General features: G+C 46.4%; 1 protein-coding gene across 1 annotated transcript in view; it reads left to right on the plus strand.

Annotated features, from left to right (window-relative positions):
• The window catches only part of ALDH1L2 (aldehyde dehydrogenase 1 family member L2), an 82,204-nt gene that overhangs the window by 55,615 nt on the left and 7,790 nt on the right, over positions 1-18,799 (plus strand). The window contains exons 17-21 of the mRNA XM_030214764.1: positions 1,238-1,331; positions 9,244-9,343; positions 11,631-11,729; positions 12,844-13,009; positions 16,931-17,036. Coding sequence (XP_030070624.1) covers positions 1,238-1,331; positions 9,244-9,343; positions 11,631-11,729; positions 12,844-13,009; positions 16,931-17,036 — 565 coding nt within the window. The remainder of the gene's footprint in view (positions 1-1,237; positions 1,332-9,243; positions 9,344-11,630; positions 11,730-12,843; positions 13,010-16,930; positions 17,037-18,799) is intronic.

Raw genomic sequence — 18,799 nt, forward strand, 5'->3', positions numbered from 1 at the left:
ATGCCCCCTCCCAGGTCCGTACCCCCTTTAAGGTGTGCATGATAGATTTTGCACAGCAATTTATTGAATACCAACCAATGGTAGTTATGCGTGTGACTGCTAACGAGTACCAAACACCAATTGTAGCCAATTAATGGTAGTTAATGCCAGTTAGAAGCTAATTATTATATTAAGTTATGCATGCAACCGACACTATTCTGTAACCTTTGCGTGCAACTTTGCGCTCTAAAATTGTGTGCACAAGTTTATAGACTCAGGGGGTTTGTCTATCAGAACAATTCTTAGGGGCAGATGCTCAGAAGCAAATGAGGGCATTAGAGGCCATTAGCGCCAGACTACTGCCCGCATTTGCAAGCGCAGCAGGCACAGAGGGAAACATCATGCGCTAAAGAACGGGGCACTGAGCAGTCAAATGTAGTCAAAAGGATGCAGATGAGGGAATTTCTTATTCCCTCCAATGCACAGCAAACAGCACAGCTAAGAAGGGCACCCTTATCACCGCAGACCCTACGCCAGCTCCAAACTGGCGTTAGGTGTCTGCACAGGCTTTTGAGGCCCCTTTCCACCTCTGGCAGGCCCCTGCAGAGCTGGAGAGAGAAGAGGGGGAACAAAAAGTCAAGCCGTCTTTAAAAAATTACCCACTTTTGAGAAGACTTCTTGGAACTAGGACTTCTATAAAGCATCACCCAAGGCTGCAGGATTGTAGACTGATGCCTCGCTGCTGCACATCTTAGAACAGTTGACAAGTATTTCCTTGCTGCAGTTCTGGTTTAGCTGTCGGCTCATGGGATGCGCAGAAGCGCGGTGGCCTCCTGACAATCGTGCGCATGTGCTGGGCACGTTTTCCCCCTCCTTACTTTTCAATGCTCAGCGCTAACAGCGTGCATAAATTTTGCATGCCTTTAGCACTGAGCATTGGGACGTTCTTCGTCATTGGAAGGGCGGTATTTTCCGGCGCTGTTTTATACAGCACCAGAGTTTTGAGCATCTGCCCATTAGAGCATTACACCCAAAAGAGATCTCCTGAGTAGCAGATTCCCCTCAGAGTAAAGCACATGCCACATAATCTTCAAGTGCCATCCGCCACAGGGTGTAAAATCTGCAAATACTCCCAAACAACAGACCCCACGGAAACTGTACTGTTAGGATTGGGGCTTGTGGTTACTCTGCCTAGGTACTTTCAGGTTTTGGACAAAGAACTGCATATGATCTTCTATTTACTTTTGCTATAACCTAGGTGGCCTTGTTGGACAGCGTCTGTCTGAACACCCAGATATCCGTAAACTCGGCTTCACTGGTTCAACCCCCATTGGTAAACAGATCATGAAAAGGTATTTTGTATTGAAACTGGATCACACTGCATATTACTTGGTGCTTTTAGATTGATAGGACTGAGATCATCTTTCCTGTTCTTCTTCATTTCTGCTCAGAAGTGAGCATGGGGGCCTAGTCAGGGATTAGAATGATAAATAGGGAATTGAGCCAACGCAGGTTCAAAATTATGCTATGGATAGTTACTGTGAATGTGAACAAGTCAATTTATTTCCCTTTGCCTCAGGTGCTGACTTGGCCCTGTTGCTCAAAGGTCCGGTACTAAAGCCAACAGCGCAGACCCCATAGTGCAGAAACCTAGTGCTCCAATGCTCAAAGGAAATGGTATTCAAATTATATGTGTGCAATGAAAGTGAAGGCAAGGGGGAGGAACATGCCTGATTCCAATGCACAAGTCCTGTGCTTATTGTGAAACTCTTGTGCGCATGCACCAGGCAACACCAGAAGTGCAAATACACATCATCACCATTCTTCTGTGCTTTTAAATAAATTTGTATTCAATTGAGAAGCTCATATTTAAACACAGAAGAATGGTGCCCCTGCCCCTGGATCTCATATCCTTCCCCCTATGTCCCTGGATCCCACATCTCTCACCCCATCATCCCCAGGTTGGCACTCCCCATCTCTCACCCCTCCATCTCCGGGTCCAGCACTCCCCCTCTCTCTTCCCCACCCCCACCCCCGTTACCTCAAAAGTCCCTTTCTCCTTACAGGACCATGGCTGTTTGTCACTGACCGGAAATTTCTCTCTGCTGCAGCCCGCCCCTTTCTGACATAACTTCCTGCTTCCACAAGGATGGGCCACAGCAGAGACGTTCTGGTCAATGGGAAACAACCCGGGCCCTGTATGGAGAAAGGGACTATTGTAAACTGGGGGGGGGGGGGGAGAGGGGGAGTGCTGGAACTGGGAATGGGGGAGGTGAGAGAGAGGGAGTGCTGGACCCGGGGATGGGGTGTGTGAGAGAGGGGGGATTCCAGACCTGGGGACGGAGGGGAGGGTGAGAGAAGTGGGACCCAAGGATCGGAGGAGGAAGGATATGGGAGTCAGGGATGGGGGTGCCATGGGACCCTGCAGTGGGGAGGGGGGGGGCAGGACCCTCTTATTATCCAGGGCCTGGATCCCTGTCAGTCTGCCCCTGTTCTGCACACATTAACGTTCATGCTAGTCAGGTACGTATTGCTTCTAATGCCGGTGTTAGGCTTTGAGCATTGGACCCTTAGACTGTAAAAAATCTGGCAAACGCCCTCTCCGGTACTATGTAAACCACATTGAGCCTACAAATAGGGAAAATGTGGGATACAAATGTAACAAATCAATATATATAAATGGCGAGTGTCATACTCGCAAATGCGCAGTAGAGACCCTCTCTGCCCCGCCCCCGTGTCAATACGTGATGACGAGGGCGGAACAGAGAGGGTCTCTACTGCGCATTTGCGAGGGACACCGCCGTCGCTAATGCTCCCCCCACCCGGAGTCGCCGCCGCCACCCATCTTCCACCCGGTCGGGCCCTCGCTCCGCTATTGAAACAGCGAGGGCACGCAGCACACAGCTCTGCTGAGCTGCCGTCGGCCTTCCTTCTTCTTCTCTGCCTGTGTCCCGCCCTCGACGACGTTACGTCACACGAGGGCGGGACACAGGCAGAGAAGCAGGAAGGCCACAGCAGCTCAGCAGTAGAGCTGTGTGCTGCGTGCCCTCGCTGTTTCAATAGCGGAGCGAGGGCCCGACCGGGTGAAAGGTGGGTGGCGATGGCGACGGCTCCGGGGGGGGGGGGGGGACGAACTCGGAGGGGGAGGGGGAGCGGCAGCGGCGAACTCGGCGGCGGGGTGGGGGGCCTTTCAACCCCCCCCTCCTATACTAGCCCGTTTTTATGGGCTGAACGGCTAGTAAATAAATTGTACCTGTAGAAAATATATGCACCAGCCAAAATGCTTAGGCGCCAGGGGAAGAAACACTTCTAAACATTTTTTGTTTGTTTTTACCCTCTTATGAATTTGTTTTTAATTTCAGCTTTTAAAATTTTTTCGTACCATTTTCCCCTCCACTCTTTTGTACTCCACCAAGAGCTCCTGGGGGTAAGCCAAGGCTTCAGCATATAAACCAGTGGTGCAGCAATGGGGGGGGGGGGGGGGGGTCTCTGGAGGGCCTGATCCACCCCCACTTTGGGTTCAGGCCCAGATGCTACGGCTGGTGGGGATCCCCAATCCCCACCAGCGAAACTAATCTTCCACTAGCAGCCTGGCAGTTGGCATTACTTTCCATGGGCCACTGTCATGCCAGTCCCCTCCCCACACATGCTTCTTTCCCCAAAACTGAGCATGCACTGGGGGTGGGGGGGGGGGCGCAACATGGTGGTGTCCCACGGAAAATACTTCCAACTGCCACACCGCCAGTAGAGGACCAGTGTCACTGGTGGGCTTGGGGATCACCGCCAACTCAGGTATTTGGAGGTTGTGGGGGAGGGCACAGAGAGCAAGATTGGGGGGGGGGGAGAGAGAGCGGGGCAAACCTTTGTGCCTCTCCACTGTGGGCTCAGCCCATCCCCCCAAGATTGAAGGTCTGGCTATGTGACCAATATAAACCACTGAATATCACTGTAAAGGGGGTAATTTCACAAGGAGGGCACCTAATTTGAGTTGCCAAGGACATATGTAAATGGTGGCATTTTATATACATAAACTAGCCGTTGAGCCCGTAAAAACGGTCTAGTATAGGACGGGGGGGGGGTTTGAAAGGCCCCTCCTCGCCGCTGCAAGGCCCCCCTGCCGCCGAGCTCGCCGCTGCCCCTCCGAAGTCACCGCTACGCCCCCCCCTGGAGTTGCCGCCACCCCTCCACTCGGGCCAGGCCCTCGCTTCACTATTGAAACAGCGCGGGAACGCAGCACACAGCTCAGATGAGCTGCCGTCCTTCTTCTCTGGGACACAGGCAGGGAAGGAAGTCTGACGGCAGCTCAGCTGAGCTGTGTGCTGCGTTGACGCTGTTTCTATAGCGGAGCGAGAGCCCGGCCCGGGTGGAGGGTGGGTGGCGGCGGCGACCGAGTCGTGGGAGTGGTGGCGGCGACCTTGGGGGGGAGGGGGAAGTGGTAGCGATGGTGGTTTCGTCCCTCTCCTTGCGCAGTAGAGACCCTCTCTGTCCCGCCCCCATCATCACGTATTGACGCGGGGGTGGGACAGAGAGGGTCTTTACTGCGCATTTGCGCGTGAGTTCGGTCACTCGCCGTTTATATGTTTGATGAGTTCTTATAAAATACTGACCAGCACAAAAGTGTATGCATTGTTAGCACGGGGCATACTTCCACTGTGAACATATACATGAGTGGAGTTTTGGTGGAGCACTGGCATGGCATGTGGTTTATAAATACACCCTCTGATATTCAGCCAGTTTAAGGCACTGCGGTTAGCTGTTGCCAGCGGCACTGACTCTGGATATTCAATGTGGGCCATATCTGGTGACCGGCATTGAATATCTGGTTTCAGTTTTGGCTGCTGCAACTTAACCGGCTAAGCGAATATTTAGCGCTAGCCGGTTAAGTTAATAGCAGTTAAAGATAGGCCTGGCATTTAAGCAGCCTTTCTTAACTGCTCAGCTTAGCTGGTGTAGCGCTGAAGTCGCATGACATAGCTGGTTAGTGTCTAGCCACTAACCCCCGGATTCTATATAGTTCGCTTAGATTTAGTCGCCTAAATACGCTTGGATTCTATAAGACCGCGTGTAACTTAATTGGCTTAACAAGCTAATGAGCGCTGATAACATCACTTAACAAGCAATAATGAGCACTGATTGGCACTGAATAGAATTTAGGCGCACAACTCGCTAAGCGTATTCTGTAATGATGTGCACCAAACTTCTAACATTTTTATTTATTTATTTATTTATTGCATTTGTATCCCACATTTTCCCACCTATTTGCAGGCTCAATGTGGCTTACAATACATCATGAGTGGTGGAAATATATTAGAAAATAGACATTTAGTGTTACAGAAACTTTTTTGGCAACATGATAATGATAAGATATGATAGTAGTATAACAATCAAATATTATAAGACATTTCTAACTGTGTGGAGGAGTTATGTATATTCACATTGATCTTTGTGGTAAGCCATGCAAAGACAAAAAGGGGCGTGGTTATGGGTGGGGAAATGGGCGTTTCAATGGTGTTGCAAAATTTAGGCGCCTAGTTATAGAATATGGCCCAGTGCTCCTAAATCTACACACTGAGATTTACACCAGGTCTTCGTTGATGTAAATGGATGCGCGCAGATATCAGCGCTGAAATATCAACTAAGCATAATTCTATAATCGGCGCCTAAATCTAGGAGCCGATTATAGAATACTAGTAAAAGAAGCCCGTTTCAGAGCAAATGAAGCGGGCGCTAGCAAGGTTTTCCTCGGCAACACCCTCCTCCCTCCCTGCCAACCCCTTCGTTGTTCTGGCATTGCTCCGTCCCCAATGTCATGATGTTAGACGCGAGGGCGGGGCCTGGAGCGATTTCCCACCCACCCCCGCCTCCCTGCCTCCCTCCCTGCCAACCCCTTCGTTGTTCTGCCATTGCTCCGCCCTCGAGGGCGGGGCCCAGAGCGATTTCCCATCCCCTGCCTCCCTGCCTCTCTCCCTGCCAACCCCTTCGTTGTTCTGCCATTGCTCCGCCCTCGAGGGCGGGGCCCGGAGCGATTTTGGTGGCTTCACCACCACGAACCTTCGAACCTTTTTGAAGGAAGTCAGAGCTTGGCTTCACTGATGTCAGTGTCCTCAGAATGTTGAGGGTGAGTTTTATTATAGTAGATGCTTAGTCGGCACTGATTTTAGCGCCCATTTTTTAGGCACCAAATATAGAATCTTCTCCTATGCGCTAATATTCAGTGGAGATAACCAACTATCTCACGCTGAATATTAGCCCTTAGCCAGCTAAGCGCTATTTAACCTCCAGGAACCATTACTGGCAGTTTAAATAGTGCTGACTATAGGGCCCAGTATAATTTCCATGTCTATTTGCAAAATGCAGGCATCTCTAGGCAGGGGCGTAGCCAGACCTTATGGTGGGAGGGGGCCAGAGCCCAAGGTTGGGGGCACATTTTGAGTGCCGCCCCACCGCCACCACCCCCACCGCCATGCCTCGCTTTGCCTCACCTCCCCCCCGCCACCGCCTTGCACCTTCTCGCACCCTCTCACCTCGCAAATACCTTTGCTGACGGGGTCCCCAACCTTCACCAACCGAAGCCTTCATCAGCGCCGTCTCCAGCACAGCCGCATTCGTGCCCTGCTCTTCTTGCTCCTCCTGTCCTGTGCACGCTGATGCTCCTTCGGACATAATTTGCGGGGGGCCCAGGCCCCCGTGGCCCCCCGTAGCTACGCCCCTGTCTCCAGGGCCGGTGCAAGTTATCACGCCTAAACTAAGGTGTGTTTTCAGCCATTTATGCTAGTATTCTATAAAGCAAAGGGGGTACCTACTGTGCTTTAGAAAATAGGCTTGTAATAGACATCTTTTGGCTACCTTAAACTAGGTACCTGGTTCTAATATTACCTCTTAAGGCCGAAATTCTATATATGGTGCTGAAAAATCAGCGTCAATAAAATTTCATGCTAAACACTCTTCTATAAGCAGCGCTCAGAGTTGGGTGCCTTTTAAAGAATAGTGTCTGGTGCCGGGATCCACGCCTGATTTTAAACGTGAAGATTTATACCAGGTAAAACCTGGTGCAAATTCTCTCGCACCTAAATTAGGGCGGATCTCCCTTATTCTATAAAACTGCACATAAATTCCAGGAATGCTTCTGATCCACCCATGCCCTTTCCATGGCCATGCGGAACCCGGTGCCTAAAAATGTGCGCCTAAATTTTAATTAATGCCAATTAGCATCCAATTATCAGCACTAACTGGCTTGTAATTCAATTAAAGTGGGCGCAGAAATTAGATGCACAGCCACATTTCTGTGCACAATTGTTAGCTCCACATATAGAATTAGGCCTTAAAGGGATAGTTTCAGGTTGCTGCCCTGCTTCTGTGTGGATAATGGCAGAGTGGTTAGACAGATTTTCAGCCCATCCATATAGCGTTTGAAAACCCAGAATAATAGTTATACATTTACTTCACTGCCATTAAATATGTAAGTCCATTTGAAAAATGACTCAAATGCTGAGTTGCTTGACTGCATTTAAAACACAAAAAAACCTTTCTTAGAAAACATATCATATAGATAGATAGATAGATAGATAGATAGATAGATAGATAGATATGTAATATTTTTTTACCATAGTCAGACACACAATTAAAAAAGCAGACTCAGCTAGCATTAAATACTGTAAAAAAGCAATTTTAGTCATTGTTTTAAAGCCGTTTAAGTTAGGTGTTTCCTAGCAGCACGGTGGCTTTGCAGACTGTGACAGAACAGTGTGTTTTAAGCCTGTAAAACTGCATTAATTCTTGAAGTGTATTTCTCTAGTTTGGCCAGCAGGTGGTGCATGTTAATTTTTGAAGCTGCTGTAGAACTAAGGCTGTTTTCTTGGTTTAAGCCTTTTGGAAAGGCAGTCTGCAGTGTACTTTCAAAGATTGTTGTTCTGAGCTCTGATTGGCCCAGGAGCTCATTTTCATTTGGATTTTACTGGCTTTTTCTCCAGTCTTAGCCAGGAAGAAAAGAGAGTAGGATCTCTTTGCTGACGTTCGGTGAATTATATGTCCTGATCTTCCAAGGTACTTTTTAGAAAGTAAACAAATGTTTAGTTAGTATTATAATTGATCTATATTTCAGTTACCTGTTATTGTTTACTGATTGCACTTTTTTTTTGTTCATTGTTGTAAACACTATTCAGTTTATTGCCTCTGCTGTCTGAACCAGGGGCGTATCTGAACTGCGGCGGTAGGGGGGGCCAGGGCCAGAGTGAGGGGGCACATTATAGCCCCCCCCCGCCGCCGCCGCCACCGCCGCCATTGCCGATCCCCCTCCCCCCAGCCGCTGCCATTGCCAACCCTCCCCCTCCGTTGCTCGCCTACCTTCGCTGGCGGGGGACCCCAACCCCCGCCAGCCGAGGTCCGCATCCTCCTGCCGACGAAAGTTTCTTTTGAGTCTGACGTCGCTGCACGTTGTACGTGCAGGACGTCAGACTCAGAAACAGCTTCATTCTGTTTCTGAGTCTGACGTCCTGCACGTACAACATACAGCGACGTCAGACTCAAAAGAAACTTTCGTCGGCGCCAGCTTCAGTGGAAAAATGAAAGGACCTCGGCTTGGCTGGCGGGGGTTGGGGGTCCCCCGCCAGCTGACGGAATTCTTTAAAGGCAGCCGGCAGCGGCAGGAGGACGCGGACCTCGGCTGGCGGGGGTTGGGGTCCCCCGCCAGCGAAGGTAGGCGAGCAACGGAGGGGGAGGGTTGGCAGTGGTAGGGGGGTCCAGGGCGAAATCTGCGGGGGCCCAGGCCCCTGAGGCCCCACGCAGATACGCCCCTGGTCTGAACTGATAAAGAATCTTGGTGGTTTGTGTGTTGGGTCTGTGAGTGCTTTCTGGAAACTGTGGGACCACTGGGAGTGTAGCCCCAGTAACCTAGAAATCACTGGGGATAATTTGAGAGCGGGAGTCTCGCCCAGAGGCGGTTGTGACCCAGTCAGTGGGAGGAGGGTGCTAGTGTAGTGCACAAGCGGCAGGTGCAGGTGGACCTGAGCTGTGCTGGGGATAGACCCTCTAAGTGGCCGCGGGGTAACCTCAGGCAGGTCACTAGGCATTTCGTGACACAGACATTGTTGTTTTTATTCTCTTCTGTTAGCCATCCTCGCCTCTAGCAGTCGAAAGCAATTCCATCATGGTAAAGTCAGCAGATACTAGGATTGTAAGCACTTCTCATTCATGAAAATAAAGCCTCAGGGATCATTTCCCAAACCTCTGAATGTTCATTGATTTTATGCAACCTTGTTTCTCTAGCTGTGCTGTCAGTAACCTGAAAAAAGTCTCGCTTGAACTCGGTGGGAAATCACCGCTTATTATATTCAGTGACTGTGATCTGGACAAAGCCGTGAGAATGGTAAGGCAACATTAATGTTGCAAATTATATGAAGCTTGTACTTACCTACTGAAAAATGTACAATTTACTTTCCAAAGGGAAACCTAATTTTGCAATGACACTGTTTTGCATACACGGCGTTCAGTATAGACAAGTTATGGTGTAAGGCTCTCACTATATGAAGTCACATTTTCTGCTGTTTTTCAGCATCTCCTCTGATGATCATTGGTAAAGTAGGACTCATATAAGATTGCACAACTCCTGACACAGGTGCTGTGCACCGAAACATGGGTCCATGTCGAATCTTTTTATATACTGATGCATGTGGAGTCCAGACATGATTTTTTTTTCTACTGTTGTTATTGGCGGTGAAACAGTGATCACCTACTTTAGCGCTTTTTACTAACCTCTCTTCTGCACAGAGCGTCTTTTTCAAGACAGCAAGTGCTTCAAACTCTCAAGCGTATATATTTATATCAAGGCCCCTGAGGCAGGCACTTGGCCGAAACACGGTGCTATATCGGGCATTATAAAATAAAGTTTTTTTTCCCACTGTCTTCCTGTTGTTATTGGAGGTGCCCTGCTGGTCATACTACTCCTTTGTTTTAGACTTTTATGCGTAGTGGACCACAGTCTTCCGCTTCTGCAGTCTTCTTGTTTTTCTATTTGGATTTTGGACATTTAGCGCAAAACATCCATTGTTCAACTTAGATGTCATATCGAAATTGCCCCTCCACGTTGTTAAGAGCATGCCTTCTGCAAAAAGTGCGTACTATTATCAGCAATCAACCCCCCCCCCCCCAAAAAAAAAAAAACAGAAAATCTTGTGTTTTTTTTCTGCTTGTTTTTGTTTAACAATTGGGATATGTCGTTGACATCTTTGCAAACGACAGCCCATACCTAACATTTATCTTCTATTTAATCCAGGGGGGGGGCTCTTAAATGTTTCAGCTTAGGGGCCACAATATGCATAAACCTGGCCCTTCTCTTATATAACTTTTATTAATTAGTCATCTGTCCCTGCCTTGATTTATTTGATCAAAACCACAATCACCTGGATTTAATCAGAACCTTTAACTTTTCAAGACCTCGGCAGGGTAACTCAATAGCACAGATTTTGTATTGCTATTGAGATTTATACACCCACCTCATCATTGGTCTCTACACAAATTGTTTAACCACAATGCAGCAATCCTTAACTTTTAGTCCAGAAGTTTAAATAAGCTAGTCAGGGATCTCTTCCAACCTGACTCATGTTTCGCCCTTAGGCTGTCTCGAGGATTGTCCCCTATAAAAGATAAAAAATCTATTAAAACCTCCACATAAATGTATCCCCCTTCCTTCTCAAGAAAATATGTGTCATCCTACCTTCATTAAACCAAGTCTGTCTCTTCGACATACAAATTTTCAGCATCAAAGATGGTGGCAGTTTGATGTTCCTTCTCCTACTTATCTCATCTCCATAACCACATGACTCATCCACTAATCACAGCACAAAATTCATGGCCCCTTTTATAGTGGGACAGTCCTTGAGATAGGTTAAGAGCGAAACATGAGTCAGGTTAGAAGAGATCCCTGACTAGCTTATTTAAACTTCTGGACTAAAAGTTAAGGATTGCTGGCTAAACAATTTGTGTAGAGACCAATGATGAGGTGGGTGTATAAATCTCAATAGCAATACAAAATCTGTGCTATTGAGGTCCTTGACTGACTTATTTTAAACTTTCAGATGAGTATATTTCTACAATAAATTATTAAATATATAGATTCTGGACTAAAAGTTAGGGATTGCTGAATTGTGACTAAATAAATAATTTGTGTAGAGACCAGTGACGAGATGGGTGTATAAATCTCAAAATTTGTGCTATTGAGTTACACCGCTGAGGTCTTGAAAAGTTAAAGGTTCTGATTAAATCCAGGTGATTGTGGTTTTGATTTATTTGATGACAGATTTAAAATAAGCAAAAGACTTCCTTACACAACACTGACTTGTTCTGTTGAGATTCACTGCCACCTTGCTTAACTGCATTTAGAAAGGGATTAGACAAATGTAAGAGAGATCCATTAATCATTAAACTTGATTGTTCAGTTGTTAAGCATAAGACAAAGCTTTCACTCTGGATTCAGTGGCTCCCCAAATTGGAAGAGTGTGATGGGGTGGGGGGGGAAGGGTCACCAAACACACATCCTCTTTCTTATGGGCTTCCTGTAGGTATCTGCTGCTTTCTACTATCAGAGGTAGGATATTCTGCATTTGCTTTCTGTAGCACTGCGTGCTTTCATGAGCGTTTCCCCATTTCTTCCGAAGGGCATGGGAGCGGTCTACTTCAACAAGGGAGAAAACTGTATTGCAGCTGGCCGACTGTTTATTGAAGAATCGATTCACGATGAGTTTGTGAGGAGAGTGGTAAGATGTGTAATATCTATTTTTAAATTAATTTTAATTACAGGAAGCTTCTTTTGTTTTTACAGTAAGAGTAGGTGCTATTGGCCACAGGAATGAGCCTCTTTGCCTCTGGCAACATATTTCCTTTTATTGCTAAAATATGGCGTGCAATTATGGTGATGTCCACTGCTCCTTTCGGTCAGAATCTCAACTGGAGCTGTAGCAGGGACTCTGTTGCCATGAAACTTCATTTACAACTACCTAAGGGCCCTGTTTACTAAGCCGCGTTATAGGCGCGTTAGTGTTTTTTAACGCACGTTAACCATGTACAAGAGTTAACAGTGTGTGTCTTTATAAGTTACTAGCACAAATCCTGGAGAGATAGTGCTGAGATTGTGGATGTTGACATTTTTACCTGCTCAGGAGGAGGCCTAAATGTTAGCACATAAAGTAAGAACCTAAGAATAGCCATACTGGGTCAGACTAGTGGTCCATGTAGCCCAGTATCCTGCTTCCAACAGTGCCCAATCCAGGTCACAACTCCCTGGCAGTATTCCAAAGAGTAGCAAGATTCCATGTAGAGTCTCAAACAGTAGCAAGATTCCATGCTACCAATCTTGGGGCAAGAAGTGGCTTCCCCCATGTCCATCTCAATAACAGACTATGGGCTTTTACTCCAGGAACTTGTCCAAACCTTTTTTAAACCCAGATACACTAACCACTGTTACCACATCCTCCGGCAACGAGTCCTGTGTAAATTGTGACTTTGCCCATATTACATCCAAACTCCTCCCATGAGCGCATCTACTGTACAAGTGCATGCTACCTTGTACCACCTGTACCTTTAGGCATGACCTAATTTTATAAGAGGTGTTTTACACACAAAAAAAGATTTGTAACATTACCCTCCTACTGTTCAACGATCGTCATTTTTATTTCTGAAAGTTGAATCCATAAACTTTTATAATATACTGTACTGGAATTTGATCCAGAAATTTAGTTACAAATGTCGGAAATCATTATAGAAAAAATGCCAAACAAAGCAATACAAATATTGAATCTCTTCCAGGTCCTAAAGACATTTAGAGAAGATCTTACCTTATTTTGCATTTTCTGCTAATACATAATCTTGTAGGTAGAAGAAATCAAAAAGATGAAAATTGGTGACCCTCTTGACCGATCCACCGATCACGGTCCACAGAACCACAAGGCACACCTGGAAAAACTGTTGGAATACTGCGAGACTGGGGTGAAAGAAGGAGCCACCCTGGTGTATGGAGGAAGACAAGTACCCAGAGCTGGTAAATAGAGAGAATGCACAGAGTGAGAAGAAAATGTATCGTCTGTGCTATGGAAGACTATAAGAAGATGTTTGATATCAGTGCATTGTTTTATTCTAATAGTGCTAACACTTAGGAGTCTGGATTTATTGATCAGGTCAGCAAAATGTTAAGAAACCTTTAAATGGAAGGGGAAGAGGGAGGGCATTAATGGACCATTATGCAAAACTTAGGGGTCAGTGTACTAAAAGGCATTAATATTGATTGTTAACATTTGTAAATATTGAGGTCAATTTTCAGCTGTGGGCTAACCATATTACTTGAAATCAGTGGTTCTCAATCCAGTCCTGAGGACACACCAGACAATCAAGTTTTCAGGATACCCACATCAAATATGCATGAGCTAGATATGCAAGCAAGAAAGGCCAGTGCATGCATATTTAACGGGGGGCATAGCTATGGGTGGGCCCAGGTCCACCCAGTCTTTCTGACTGCCAATCAGTGCCTGTCTACACTCTGCACAACTGCATTTAGCCACGTGCGGTCGTGCAAGGCAGCCTAGCAAGTAAGCAGCACAGCAGTCCACCTGCCCTTTTTAGCTGCACGGAACTGGGAGTCGGTCGGGAGTTAGGCACTGGGGTGGCAATCTGCTCCGGCAGCTAACGCAGCATACCACTGCAGGCTCTGCCTCTTTATCCCTGCGGCTGATTCTGCTCCTCCTCACTGATGAGGCCTGCCTTGTGACTCCGCAGCCCACAAGCACCAGTCTGCTGTAACTCGGGTCTCCCTCCAGTCTCCGCACCTTCAGAAAACCCAATCTGACCTGACAAAAACCTGCAGGGAGTTGAATGGCGCAGGAGAAATCTGAGCATTCCGCAGCCCCATTCCCCCACGGCCAATACCCACTGCAGGAGCCAGCTTGGGCCTTCTCTCCAGCACCAGTAGCACCACATGCACACCACAAGCCCAGAAAAAAAAAGTTTTTTTGTAATGCTGGTGGGCTTCTAGGTGGGTGTGAGCCTTGCAGTGCTCAGGTTAAAATTTTATTCATGTTGGTTTTTGGGTGGGGATGAGCTCTGCAGTACCCAGGTTAAAAATGTTTAATATTTCATGTTGGTGGGTGGGTGTGGGCTCTGCAGTGCCCAGAATGTTCACAGAAAAAAAAAAGTTTTATATTTCATGCTGGTGTGCCTTTGGTGGGGGAGGGGGTAGAGAAGGGCAGGACTGATGAGACTATAAGAGGGGGTGGGACAGGGTTAACGCTAGGCTGCAGGGGTGGATGACGGGGTAGGAAAGGGAAGGGCTGATGCTGGGCTACAGGGATGGATGGATGGGGTGGGGTAGGGAACAAAAAAGACTTCAAAGGTATTTACCTGTTTTATGAATACAGGCATTTCCATTTGTTATAAGGCAAGGTTTGAAGGATATGTGTCATTGCTGTAATTATTTACAGAATACTGTCATGTGTGTTGAGAGATTTCCCATTATAGTATTTATTTATGGCACTTGATATACCACGTGATCCCCATAGGCAACTATGTGGTTTACTGACACAAATATTTGTACAGGTACTTTCTGTCCCAAATGGGCTCACAATGTAAGCATTATTTGTACCTGAGGCAATGGCGGATTAAGTGGCTTGCCTAGGATCACAAGGAGCTGCAGTGGGAATCAAACCCAGTTCCTCAGGAGATCAACCCACTGCCCCAGTTGCCAGGCAGCAGGAATCAAACCCAGTTCCCCAGATCCAAGGCACACTGCACCGAACCACTAGGCCACGCCTTCAGTCCACTCCAACTAGTAGTAGACTTATATCTGGTCAAGTTTAAGGTATGGGCTAATGTAATTATATTTAAAAATGTCGGTGTTTCCATTAAGTATGTATGTGGTTTATATGGATGCAGAGTAGCTGTTGGGCAGATGATTTACTTAGAAATCTGTCATCAAGTGCACTCTAAGGCATTATTTACTAGTATCCCAAGAAACAATACTCATTCCACCCCTATTAGCTCTGGGCCCATCCAAAATTTAAGTTCTGGCTAAGCCACTGATATTTAACTCATGCATATTCATTGTGGAATGTGGATATTGTGAAAACCTGACTGGCTGGGTGTCTCCCGAGGGCTGGGTTGAGAACCCCTGCTTTAAATGAATAAAATATCCATTTAAAGTTATTCAGATTTCTGGTTTTGATGTACATTCAAGTGCTGCTGCTGAAAAGTCCCATGTAAGTTTAAACAAATCCATGTAAAATTATATTTGATATTTGTGTATTGGCACTTGGACACTGAAGTTATGCAGAAAACAACCGAATTTCACTGCTTTTCATAAAACTTTTCCCGCCAATTCCAGCCTGTCTCAAACAAAACATTTCACTTTTCACCATATAGCATTGTATGTAGTCTAAAGTTAAATGCTTGGTGGGCTAAACTTAACAGTGGACACCGATATGTATGGTAATGTAGTCTATGCAGGTATATCTGCTGCTAATTTGCTTCAAACATTGTAAAATGCTGAAGTGAGGTTATTAGATTGGCTTCTTGTACTTTTTAGGACTGAATTTAAAGTGCTGGTGCTTGCTCATAGACCTCACTGTGAAAACAGTGGTGTAGCCAGACCTCGCGGTGGGAGGGGGCCAGAGCCTGAGGTGGGGGGGGGGGTACATTTTAGTCTGCCACCCCGCTGCCTCGCCCCCCCTCCCACCGCCTCACCTCCCCCAATGCCTCGCCGCACCCCACAGCAGCAAATACCTGCTTAGTTTCACTTAAAGGAACATGCAGGATGTCAGGAGGAACAAAGCACAGGGCAGCGAACGCGGCACGCCAGAGACCGGCGCTGAAGAAAGCTTCGGCTGGCAGGAGTTGGGGACCCCCGCCAGCAAAGGTATGTGGTGCTGTGGGGTACGGCGGTGGGAGCAGCGAGGCTAGCAAAACCAGGGGCTCGGGCAAAATCTGGGAGGGGCCAGGCCCCCGTGGCCCCACCTAGCTATGCCCCTGTGTGAAAATGCGTCATCTTACCTGGTTTCAATGGAATGCCATTCACTGTTCCATCTAAGCTGAGCGGGAGTCCTCCACCTACAGTCCTACCAGTGGGGGATGCTGTTTCACTATCAATTTTCAATAGTGAGGGACAGGCAAGTTCTACAGGACTCCAAGGAACTTAGCTGTCTCTAGTGCTTGAAAACACAATATTGAAGCACTGCCCCCCACTGGCAGCAATGCATTTGGAGGACTCCCACTCAGCTTAGAGAGAACAGTGGTGCCATTATAATCCAGGGAGAGCTCTGAAGTCATTGTCAGATCATAGGTATTATCCACTCCATCTAGGGCTCATCTGGCATCACATGCTCTTTGGAATAAGTTACCTATTCCGATACGGGCTGAAATTCTTTTGAAGAAATTTAAGATACTACATAAGATGTATTTTTTGTTACAACACTTGGAACTCTAGATCAATAGGAATGCGAGGGCTCGTTATAATGTTATGTCATTGTTTTAGTATATTTTATTTTATGTTTATTTTACTTTGCTTTGACTTATCTTGATTGTTTCAGTTGGTTCATGCTGCATAAATGGTCTGTGAGGATGTATTAGGATCTTTCCTATCACGGTTATGGAGTTCTTTTAAAAATTATTACACTGTAAACTGCTGTGACCTGCTTCAAGCCTGGCGGTATGGTAAATTTTAATAAATTATAAATATATTACTGAGGGGGTCTTTTACTAAAGATTAGCTCGAGTTATCTGTAGCAGGGCCCATAGGAATAAAATGGGCCCTGCTGCAGATAACTCGAGTTAATCTTTAGTAAAAGACCCCTTGAAAGTGAGAAGACATTTTTGATATAAACCATTTTTGCTGTCCATAAATGACAATGGGTATGACTTCTGTTAATCAGAAATATATTAAGACAGACCCTTGAAAAGATCTCACCCTTGTCTACAGGCTTCTTTATGGAACCAACAGTCTTTACAGATGTTGAAGACCACATGTACCTCGCTCAGGAAGAATCCTTTGGTCCTATTATGGTTATTTCTAAGTTTAAGGATGGGTACGTTCTAGTCTCTATTTAAAGTTATCAAGTTTAATTCATACCTTTGAAACTACCATTTGTCTGCATTATTCCATGTATTAATAACTACAGATCTTCTTATGCACTGAAATTGAACTGGAAATAACTGAACTGTGCATGGCTCAGGAGAAGTATTACACCTGGCAGAGTTCCCGTTCCCGGTGCTTTATGATCATTTTAAATATTTGAGTATACAAACTGATAGAAATGCACAGAGTCTATGAACTGAGATTATTCACAAATATTTACTAACTTCCTCTTCTTGATAGATACATATTCAACTACCAGGGGCTCTAGTGGATAGGGTCATTCATTCTATAATGGTTAAAATACATAAACCTTTATACAATTCAATACTATTCCAGTTTGGATCCTTAGATCTCTTTAAGAAATTAGATACAGCTACCAGTACAGTCATCTGGAATTCAAAAAAAAATGCTCAAATGATTTTCATAGTTCAGGATTAATGTCTTGGTGGACTGTCACACCAGGAGGGGCATTTTAGAAAGGGACATCTATGTTGCGATTTGGACATCCTTGCAAAACGGTGAAATCCAGGGGCGGGGAAATCCGTATTTTTAAAACAAGATGGACGTCCATCTTTCGTTTCGAAAATACCATCAGAGACGTCCAAATCCTTAATTTTGGACGTCCCTAGACATGGACATTTCTGACTTTTGGTAATTTTCGAAACCAAAGACGTCCATGTCAATAACATCCAAATGCAAGCCATTTGGGCGTGGGAGAAACCAACATTTGTGGTGCACTGGTCTCCATGACATGCCAGGACACCAGCCGGGCACCCTAGGGGGCACTGCAGTGGACTTCATAAATTGCTCCCAGGAACATAGCTCCCTTACGGGTGAAGGGGGGCACCTATATATGGGTACAGTGGGTTTGTGGTGGGTTCTGGTGAGCTCGCTGTTTCCTCCACAAATGTAATAGGTAGGGGGGGGTATGGGCCTGGGTCCACCTGTCTGAAGTACACTGAAAGTACCCACCAAAACTGCTTCTGGGACCTTCATGCGCAGTCATGGACCTGAGTATGACATCTGAGGCTGGCATAGAGGCTGTCACGAAATATTTTTAAAGATGTTTTTTGAGGGTGGGAGGGGGTTAGTGACCACTGGGGGAGTAACGGGAGGTCATCCCTGATTCTCTTCGGTGGTCATCTGGTCATTTCGGGCACCTTTTTGTGCCTTATTTGTAAGAAAAACACGTCCGGGGGAAAACATCCAAGTGTTCGTCAGGTACGTCCTTGGTTTTTTTTTTCGATTATGGGTCAAAGACATCCAAGTGTTAGGCATGCCCAAGTCCCACCTTCGCTACGCCTCCGACACGCCCCCTTGAACTTTGGACGTCCTTGCGAAAGGACTGCAGTTGGAGCATCAGTAGGCCCTCCACAGGCCTTTCTTAACAAGCTCTGGTGGTCTAGTGCCAGAGCTTGTTAAGAAAGGCCTGTGGAGGGCCTACTGATGCTCTGGGGTGGCAGCAGCCCGCAGGGGGGCATGGGGGGCTACGGGGGCAGGCACATTTTTGGTTTCTGCTTTGGTTCTGTCCAAAACTGAGCTGCAGATTTTGGCCTCAGATTTGGTTTCAGCCAGAACCAAAACCACTGGTTTCGGTCATCCTCTAATGAGCTGTGATGATTGATATTTGAGAATGAGAAAAGAGAATGTCCTCAGAATACCTCATTATCCCCACTGCAACAATTTAAAACCATGTTTTGCTGAGTGAATAGT

The sequence above is a fragment of the Microcaecilia unicolor genome, chromosome 9 (genome assembly GCF_901765095.1).
Source record: "Microcaecilia unicolor chromosome 9, aMicUni1.1, whole genome shotgun sequence".
In the NCBI taxonomy this organism is placed as follows: Eukaryota; Metazoa; Chordata; class Amphibia; order Gymnophiona; family Siphonopidae; genus Microcaecilia; species Microcaecilia unicolor.